This window comes from Antrostomus carolinensis, unplaced genomic scaffold (assembly GCF_000700745.2).
Source record: "Antrostomus carolinensis isolate BGI_N321 unplaced genomic scaffold, ASM70074v2 scaffold1599, whole genome shotgun sequence".
NCBI classification, from domain to species: domain Eukaryota; kingdom Metazoa; phylum Chordata; class Aves; order Caprimulgiformes; family Caprimulgidae; genus Antrostomus; species Antrostomus carolinensis.
The window spans coordinates 1-10,370 of NW_010337617.1; the positions used below are offsets into that span (position 1 = coordinate 1).

Below are 10,370 nucleotides of genomic sequence, written 5' to 3' on the forward strand. Positions count from 1 at the left end.
AATGGCCGTCCTGGCAGCGCTGTCGCATGAGTGGAAATGGCGATTTTCTCCCTCCGTGTGAAACAAGAGGCGATTTTCTGCTGCTGCTTCACCGGTCAGGGGTTTTCTGGTTTGTTTTACTGTACAGGCCAATGGCATCCTGGCCTGGATCAGGAACAGTGTGGCCAGCAGGACCAGGGAGGGCATCCTTCCCCTGTACTCGGCACTGGCGAGGCCACACCTTAAATATTGTGTCCAGTGTTGGGCCCCTCATTACAAGAAGGACATGGAGGTGCTGGAGCGTGTCCAGAGAAGGGCAACCAAGCTGGTGAAGGGGCTGGAGAACAAGCCTTATGAAGAGCGGCTGAGGGAACTGGGGTTGTATAGCCTGGAGAAAAGAAGGCTGAGGGGAGACCCTATCACTGTCTACAACTACCTGAAAGGAGGTTGTAGCAAGGCGGGTGTGTGTCTTTTCTCCCAGGAAACTAGTGATAGAACAAGAGGCAACGGCCTTAAATTGCACCAGGGGAGGTACAGATTAGATGTCATGAAAAATTTCTTTACGGAAAAGGTTATCATGCACTGGAATAAGCTGCCTAGGGAGGTGGCTGATCCACCAGCCCTGGAGGTATTTAAAAGACAGGTAGACAGGGTGCTCGGAGATATGGTTTAGTAGTGGATAGATATGGTTAGAATCGATGATGGTGGAGGCCCCATCCCTGGAGGTATTTAAGAGTTGCACAGATACAGTGCTGAGGGACATGGTTTAGTTGGGGACTTGTCAGTGTGAGGTTAGTGATTTGCCCTGATGTTCCTAAAAGTTTTTTCCAATCCAGGCAGTTCTGTGATTCTACTACCGCGTGCACCTTTGCTTTTTAGGCTTTGATCTAGAGCTTGAACAGTACGACTGCGTCTGTGGCAAGAGTTTTACCACTGGTAACAGTGAAATTTTAACCTGTAGTTTAATAACAAATACAGTTGCTTTTCAGTTTGTCTTAGCAGTCATGTGCTTACTTACTTTGTAATTTCAGATTAAGTGTGCCTGAAAGTACACCTTTCACAGCTGTCTTGAAGTTTGCTGCAGAAGAAGTAAGTAAAAAGTAATGAAGTCAGTTTTGATCTTTCTGAACATTCCTGAAAGCAGAAGCTTTTTAATTGTAAAAAACAATGGTTAATTCAGCACAAAGAATGCTTTTGTTAGATACACATGGACACAAGCTTTACTAGTGTCAGTGCGGGCCTGCCAGAACTTTCATAATCCTAAACTTGGATATTTTTACACAATTTACACATCAACAGCAGATATTTACATACTCTGTGTTCTTCCTTGCAATTAAATTAAACCATTTAATATCAATAATATAAAAATTTATTACAGTGAACATAAAGATTCTGCTAATGAATAGTTATCATTTTAAATTGCTTTCATAGAATATCTGTAAAATTCTTAGAATTATTCAGGAAATTCTTAAACTGTTCTCACATTCAGTTCTAGTAATTTCTGACTTTGGAAGACATAAAAATTTTGGTTATAGAATATACTGAGATGAGGCATATCAGCTAGATTAAAAAAAACTGAATAAGTGAATAAGAATTGTATAATGTGTTCTTTGACTTCTGAGTGTTTGATCTTTCACATGGAATCCGAAACCAATAGGTGCCTAAATTGCCCATCTAATGTATTTGGAGAGATGCATCCTGTCTGCTTCAGATTAAGTGTACAGAGAAACAGAGATGTTAATGTGAGTGTAAACAGTAAAATAAGATGCTTAAAAGCATGATGGCTTTTTTCATCTAGTCAGCAAACAAGTTCAGCTGAGAGTCTGTTTTTGCAGTTCTACTTCTGTCTGTGTAAGAAAACTTGGCAAATTTTGGGTTATTGAAAATTTCATTTGTTCAAGCATTGGAATTGTAATAAAATAAATAATTAGGAAGGATAATGAACTCCATGTCTTGAGTCTTCTTATGTTGTTGGAGTTATGTGACAACGTAAGAAGTGTTATGTCACTATGTGACAGAAGTTCTTAGTGGAAACGCAGCTTGTGGTGGGAGGTTGTGGATTGTTTGTTGTAACTTCACTTGAACAGAATAATACACAGAATAATAAATACTATTAAAATATTTACTGATTTAGTTAGGAATTTTTTTACTATTTTTTTTTCCAATTATTTTTGATCTGGACTAGTGCAGCCATGCTCATAAAACCCATATGTAGAGACCTAGATTGAACTCGGAAGTATTGTTGCTGCTGTAGTTGTGGGCTGTTTCCAAAAGAGACAGTTACCTTCCCCTTCAGGTCCTTGTTACAGATTCCTGTAACCTCACACGTGCCAGATCAAGGTCTGATGGAGTTGCACAGTGAGTCATTCAAACTGTATCATTAATCAGAGGGTCTTTTTTGACGTTTCTTTGCCGTGTCAGTCTGTTGAACTTAGTTCGTCGGTAGTTCGTTGTCTTTATCAGGCTCACTTTTACTGCTGCCATCTGCAAGCGCTTTAAACTGATGTAAGGTGTCGTATCTTCCAAAACTGACCCTGGCTGCTGCTTCCTTCCCTTCTGTCACCCCTTTGAACATACGGCTACAGGTTCATCTTAGAGAGATGGTGTGGGTTCAGACAAAGCTATTTTTTCTTGCTAGGTTTGTCTTCACACCTATTATTTCTCTAGTCTGGATTCATGCCATTGATGAGGGACCACGAAAACTGAGTTGGACCAAGTACTTGGAGATATGAGGAATGAGGGGCCGCTTCTGGTGGGAGGGTTGCCATCAAACCTGTTAACTTTACCTACTTGTGGAACCATAGTGTTAGTGATAGGGTCCTCTCTGACATGGATTTAGCGGATAATTAATTACTTAAATATTCACATTCAATGGACCATTCTTTTAGTTGACATGAATGTTTTGAGCGTCTATGGGAGTTTTGCTGATTGACCTCAGACCACTCTGGTTCAGCACCTTTTTATAAAACAATTGTAGATGTTTTTTGGAGGCTCACAAGAAATACTGCAAATGTCTAATAGAATGTAAAAGAGCCCAGTGTTGCTAATGCTCACTAGAGTAATTCCATTGAATGTCTATACAGTAAACATTTCCTTTTAAAGAAAATAGGAAGAACACTTTATTAACTCCCCCCGCAAACAGTGTGAAACACTTTTGTATTAGCCTGTGCCAGTGTTAAATAGAAATTAATAACATGAATGTGTGATTGATTTTTCAGAATATGGTGCTGGTTTTAGTTGTTGATGCTGATGTGTTACTAAAGCTTTTTATATCTCTGTGAGGCCAGGCAGAACTAAATGCTTTGTAGACAGAGAACAGAAAAGGTTGTTAGACTCTTCCTCAGGAGCAGAGCTACTTTGATCCTTTGTCAACTGGCATTGTAAAGAATGACAGAGAATTTTTGTCTTCTGTAAATGTTTTCTGTTCCTTGAACAGCATAGCTTAACATTACTTATGCTGTGTATTGTGATTCAGATACTAGTTTCACAGTACCTTATACAAAACATGTAAAGGAAGGATCAAACTGTAGCCCTGGATTTTGGACAAGGATGTTAGTTGGTCTCCAGGGGAAGTGGAATTGCATTATCTCTTCAGTGACTAAAGCTCTTGGGACAGAGAAAGATTTACATTTCGTCTGTTTAGCCTTAGCAAGTTTCTACAGAGGTTTTTTTTTTTTCAGAGTCTTAAAGTTTGACCAAATCATAACCAGATTCCCCTGGGACGGTAGAACTGTAGCCGTGATGTGGAATGGTCTTCTTACATATCAAGTTTCAGTCACAGTGCTTTGTCAAAGGTTACAGTTTTTCCAAGTAAAGTTTTCTGAATTTATTTTCATTGCACAAAACAAGATTTGCTCCTTCTTTTCTTCTCTTGTAAATAACTGAAATACATAACAGATTTTTTTCCTATCATCTCTAGCACATCACATAACATGTGAAAGTTCACTGGACACAATTCACAATTGGCAGAGCTGGAAGTGAAAGAAAACTGGATCATTAAATGGCGAGGTCTCGGGAAGTCTCAATCATTTGTAGCAGTCTCAGCCTTTCCCAATATATACATTTGCCAGTGATAATTTGGATAGTGCAAATTTAACTCTCTTCTTATTTTTTATTTTCTCTGTCTTACAGACTTTATATGAAAAATGTAAATTGAAATGTAGAGTACAGGGTACGCTGCTGTCTTCAGTTCTTATCTATCTGTAGTTCTTTCCACAATTGTCACAGTTTATTGTGACCATGTTAATGTTCTCATTTACAATGTGTGGCATCCTTCTTTCATCTGTTAGAGCTACTTGGTACATAATGTACTTATCTGCTGTTCATTGTGCAAAAAGGAGATGAGCTTGTTACCGTAGAGGACTTTTGTCATCATTGTAAAAAGGGAGAAAGGGATAGAATTGTTGGTATATGATTGTTATATTTTCCTTATGGTTTGACTGAAGGTATTGACAAATGTATTTCCTAGCATTGGAGAAAATCAGTTTTATGGCAGCCTCAGTTATCAATTTATAAAGTTTTTAAAGCAAACAGTCTCTTTTGTTAAAGTATGTGTTTGGGGCTGGATGTTACCCAGTTTGTTTTCAAAGCAAGCCAGGGATTATCTGCTGGATACAGAACTTTTTTGCTGCTTGAGTATCCATTTGACTTTGTGTCACAGAAAGCTTGTATATTTGCAGCATGGGAAACATATGCTTAGCAGCCATAGGAAGGATTTTTAATTTAAGCAGTGAACCATATTGCACCAAATTATGTGTAATTATTTCCTGCAGTAGTTTCGCTTTCTGTATTATACTTGTGATTATTTTCATGTGCTGAGTGTGTAGCTGACAACTACTGCTGTTTGACCCAGTATTTTGGGCTAAGACAACAGTGTTTTATTATCTTCTAACACAATACAATATGAAGCAATAAGAGAATCTTAACTCATGTTTCACTGACTGATTGCCACACAGTTCTCATGTGCCCCTAGAGTATCAGCATCTCCTCCTTCAGTAGATTCTCCTACTGAAAAGCAAATTGACACAAAATGAGAAGTCATCCATCCTCCTGTGAATGATCCACCCCTTTCATGCATTGTTGTGTATCAGAAGAGATAGAGAAGAAATTAGAAGAGGCACTTAAGATTAAAGAAGTTAAATTTTGGGTTTTTTTTCAGATTTAGGATGAAAGATCCATTGTATCACTTAGTTACAATAGAAACCTGCTTGTAGTAAAATAACATAAGTATTAAGTTAAATATGTATTTCCACTTGTTCAAGTTTTTTTGTGGTCTGTTCCTTTACTTTTTGAATTGCAGATGGACTCATTCCAGGAGGCAGGACTTAATATGGTTGACATTAATACCACTGTTGAAACCTTATAAATTAATTTTCTCCTATTATGTAAAAAAAACCCCAAAACACACAAACAACACAAAACCCAAACCTGTTAAAAGATTTCTCCTTAGATGTTAAGTCAAGGTTCCCAAAGTTAGTGGACTTGAAAATGAAGGCGTACTTTCTTCAGCATATGATATGTATGCATTGGCTGTTATGAGATAGCATATTATTTTTTATATTCTTACTGTTAAATACGTAGCTCCTGTTTTATCAACTTCATTATTTAAATCTTGCTCTGAAGACTAATTGTTACTTTCCTCATGGCTTTTCCGCAATAACACTAGTATCTAACTTACCTTGTGCTGTACTTACTGTTTTCTTGTCACCCTGCAAGATGAGCCGGTGATATGATTTACCTGCTATGGATAAAAAGCTAAGAGAGAATAAGTTAACCAACAAAAAAAAAATTCTGCTAATTTTGTGTGACTGGAGATAAAATGAGACAATTTTTCAGTATATTAATAATTAAGTACTCTATTCAAGCATGGTTTCTGTGAGCTTTATCTGTTGTTGTTGATGTATAGTGTGTCTGCAGACCAGACTTGGAAGTCTTAAGTTGAGCAATCAGAAAATGAGGAAAGCACAGCAAGTGAATGCCATTGAAAGGAATGGCTGAAGTGACTTGTTCAGCAGATGAGAGCTCTGCAGTTCTTCCAGGGAGACACTCAGTGTTAGCATTCGTAGTTAGCTGGCCCTTGTCTTACACTATATAGAATCAAAGATTGGTTTGGATTGGAAGGGACCTTAAAGATCATCCAGTTCCACCCCCCCTGCCATGAGCAGGGACACCTTCCACTAGACCAGGTTGCTCAAAGCCTCATCCAACCTGGCCTTAGAAACTTTCGGTGGGGGGGGCATCCACAACTTCCCTGGGCAACCTGTTAAGAGAAGTTGTGAAGGAAGAACAGAGAGGAGGATGAAGTGCTTTGTGAGGCGGTTTCACTGATAATTGCTCATTGCTGAACCACCAGTCTTTTACCTGAGAGTTTTTCACTGTGCTAATTAAAGGAAGCCCAAGTAGCAACCTTTGGTCCTCAGACTGACCAGGTAGCACTGATGGCCTAGCACTTTTGCCTTTCTGTCCCATGTGGTCCAACCACATTACACATTGCAGGATTTTTCTTTGGCCCTGCATAGCTCCCTCTTGTAAGAATTATTTTTGGCTTCCTCGGTTCAGACCTTCTGAAATAGTTTGAAGCCTGTATGCAGAGCAACCCTACCTGAGTAGGGCTTTTCGTATTGTAAAGCTGACTGCATATGATGTGCATGGAGGTGGGGTACTGTGGAGATACATGGTGGTAACTGAGGGTACCAAGCCTACTCAGGCTGGTGTCAGAGATCTGAGGAGGGAGCCAGATGTGATGCAGTGCTGTTCATGCTTCCTTTTGTAAGCAAATCCTGGAGTGAACTATTCTCTTTGAGCAGTGCATTTGGGAAGGTCCCAATAGAGCCAGGGAGAAAGCTAGGAAATTGGTCAAAATTAGCCAAGATTAGCTCAAGATAATTTTTACTTAGCTCCTGTTAGACATAACAGGTATGCTGCTTAGAAGTTCATTTCCATGCATGTTTTAGATGTTCCTTTAGTATAATAAGAACTAATGTTTCTTATTATTGCGGATGCTTGACTTCTATCTAATGAGTAATAATAATTGGATTGAATTAGTTGTTTAGTACTGCAGATTTTGCATTCTGTATTGAGGTGTCTAATCAGTTTTTACTTTAAACCTTTATTTTGCTATATCTATAAATGTGGGAGGAATCTTTTCTTAATTTTTTTTTTGTACCTGAACCAGCTAAAATTATAATTGCTTTGAATATTCCCCATATATTTTCTGCTTTAACTGTCTCTTATGTTATTTTGTCTGATTTCCTTTAAAATTATTTCCTGTATGTCTTATTTCCTTTAGTTCAAAGTTCCTGCAGCAACAAGTGCCATTATAACAAATGGTAAGAATATAGTTTATATTTATTTGTTAATAGTTTTTATATTGTAGTTTCAGTGAAGGGGTATTAGTAAAAGCAAATGTGTCTTTTCTTTTACAACCTCTACAGACTGTAAATTGAATTTAAATTTAAATTGCTTATGCATGGGGTGAATATATTAAACCACTGATACCATGTTATTTGGGCAAAACCAGATAAATAGCTTGGTGTTTCTGTGCTGAAGGTTTCTTGTTAGCTCCTGTGATAAGGCTGGGTTTGGTTATAGGAAATAGCTGCATGAACACCTGGTGTAATAATTATATCTTGTTGGTATATTATATTTTTTGAGCTCTAAGTTTAGTGTAGTAAATTGTCATATGTCTGTTTCATCTTCCTGTCTTTTTCCTGATTTTTTTAAAAACTTCTTTTTCTAGATGGTATAGGAATAAACCCCGCACAGACAGCAGGTAAGTTATTATTTATGAAGCCCAGTTTTAAAAACCTCACTTACTTTTCTTTTAAACTAATTCATAACACTTGGGGTTGATTTATATTTTAAGTTTTGATTTCTTAAATGGGAGAAGCGCTACCCAGTAGTTAGAAACTGCATTCAGTGTAGAGTTAGTGCGGTGTAAAAGGTGAAATCCACAGAAGTATTCATTTATTTAGGTCTGTGAAAAAAATTAGGCACTTCTGATCTTCAGAGATTAGCTATTTAGTGTGCAGTTTAAAAGAGCAATACTGTATTACCTGATACTGAAATAACAAGCAATAGCTGTATTTTTTCCTCACTGTACCTAGTTCAGTAGTATTTCCTATTTTAGCAGTACTTCTGATGATATATGTTTAAAAAATAATACTCAGTTTTAGAGCAGGAACTCTATGAGCTTTGGAAAGCATGTTTTCAAGAAGAGAGGATATTCCTTCCAATAGCCCTTTTGTTCTTACCAAGGGCTTCCAAGTGAGAAATGTATGGTTTCAACTGTGGAGGCTTGCTCTGAGACAAGAGTTTATCTCTGTCACAGAAAAGTATAAAGCTTTTCCCCATAACCTCCTGAAATAAGTAAAATGTACAGATGTTGAATTGTACTAATAGTCTGTTATTTTCCCCATAACCTCCTGAAATACATAGAAATGTAGTACAGATGTTGAATTGTACTAATAGTCTGTTTTCTGGAAGGAGCCTTCTTTGGACTTGTTCTTGAAAAGCTATATTTTAAAATTAATTTGGAAATTATTACAGTAATCTAATCTAGACCCATTTGAGACGAGAGTTATGGTGGAGTGGAATATCTTGTTAGGGAAGAAAGGTTCATAACTTTCTACTATGAAATAATAAAAATGTCTTTGGTGCTTGTGGAACATGACCATCCAGTGAAAACTGTGGACCTACTTACTCCTGCTTGCAAAAGTGATGAAGAGTTGATGGAGATTTGCTGCTTCTCTATTTTTTGCATGAAATCTCTGCCAGGTCTCATTCGTTTGTTCCCTTTGTCTGTCAGTTGTTATTGAAGATACCACAGCCTGTTTTTTTTAAGATCTAAAGAGAGAATAAGAAAGTGAGGTATTATCACCATACTTAGCTATGTAAGGTAAATAGTATAAAGTAAATCCATATAGTCTGTTTCATGCTATAGCAATATGAAGTTAAAAAAAAAGGTTCCATGTAGTAATTAAATAATGCACCACTTTTAGCAATGTGTTTTCATTTTCAAATGTTAATTTAATAGAGGAAAATGACAACCTGAATGATAATCCTGAACATGTGCAGAAAATATTCTAGATGTTTAAGTGTTAGAAATGTCTCATTTTCATAACTATGTCCTCTTGAAAAGACTATCATGATTAAGACTATACAATAATAAATATGAAGTTCAAGATTTTTTTTTTATGCTAAAATGAGACTGACTTACACTTGGATATGTGGAGACCCTTCCTAAAAGAAAAGTACAGTTGAGGTTTTGAAGTTAGAAGCAGATAAGTACATAACCAAGGAGAGAATTAAAAATTAGTATATGCATGAATGACCTCAAGATAAAAGAAAATAATTATAGAGAAGTAAAACTTAATTTCCTGGTCTTGAAATTATTGTGGTGTATAAGTGAAGTCAGTCATTCATGTATGGAACTGCAAAGTTTGAAAGGCCCTAGCTTGCAAGTCTTATTAGCTGACTTCGGGTCTGGTATTTTTATTTCAAAATAAGAGCTCTTTGAAGTAAGAGGGATAAGATGAAATCCATTGAAATATTAAAAATATATTTCTGGTATATTAGAGGAATTACTACAAAGATGTTAAACACTGACCTAATTTTATTATCCAACCATAAACCTAACACTGCCAAGTCCACCACTGAACCATATCCCTAAGTGCTACATATACATGTCTTTTAAATACCTCCAGGGATGGTGACTCCACTGTTTCCCTGTCCTTTACATGTGTATGCTTGTTTAGGTAACATTTTATTTGGTTGGTTGGTAACACATTCTGTTTTGTTTGTTTGTTTGTTTAGGAAATGTATTTCTAAAGCATGGTTCAGATCTACGGATTATTCCCAGAGATCGAGTTGGGAGTTCTTAACGTCTGCTGAAACCTTTGTGGGAGTTCTTAACGTCTGCTGAAACCTTTGGAATAATTGACATTGCCATTCAGCAAAGGTCTATTTATTTTGGAATTGCAAAATGCAACTAACGAATTGGCCTTTTTAAAGGGAGCAAAAATGCCTTCCCAGGATTTTTTTTTTTTTTTTTAAACAAATACAATATTTCATTTTCTTGTTAAAATATATTGGCTCATGCACTGATTCTTCCTTGACCAGTAGAAGAATGGACTGATTCCATGTTATGTTCCTGAAAGAAAGATGGACTTCTCTATAGGTGTTACTGACACCACAGGGATAAACACACAGCCACGGTCAATCGATAATTAAAATATTGTATATTGTTGAGCCTACTTTGTGTAGGGGGGAGCTGTGTTATGATTTTGCTACACTGTTCCTACTGAGTACTAAAACTTTTTTCCAATTTTTTTTTACTTTTTTTTTTTCCTAAATTTACTTCCATGTGTAGAGGAACAGTTTTCACATGGTTC

The 10,370-nt window shown here is 36.8% G+C and overlaps 1 protein-coding gene across 1 annotated transcript; it reads left to right on the forward strand.

Moving 5' to 3' along the window:
* Nucleotides 1–1,010: 1,010 nt before the first annotated feature.
* UFM1 (ubiquitin fold modifier 1) lies at nucleotides 1,011–9,860 on the forward strand (the record flags this gene model as incomplete). Its single annotated transcript, XM_010175214.1, has 4 exons — nucleotides 1,011–1,068; nucleotides 7,268–7,307; nucleotides 7,718–7,750; nucleotides 9,793–9,860. Coding segments are annotated over 4 exons (199 nt in total), but the record flags the coding sequence as incomplete, so codon positions are not given.
* Nucleotides 9,861–10,370: the final 510 nt, after the last annotated feature.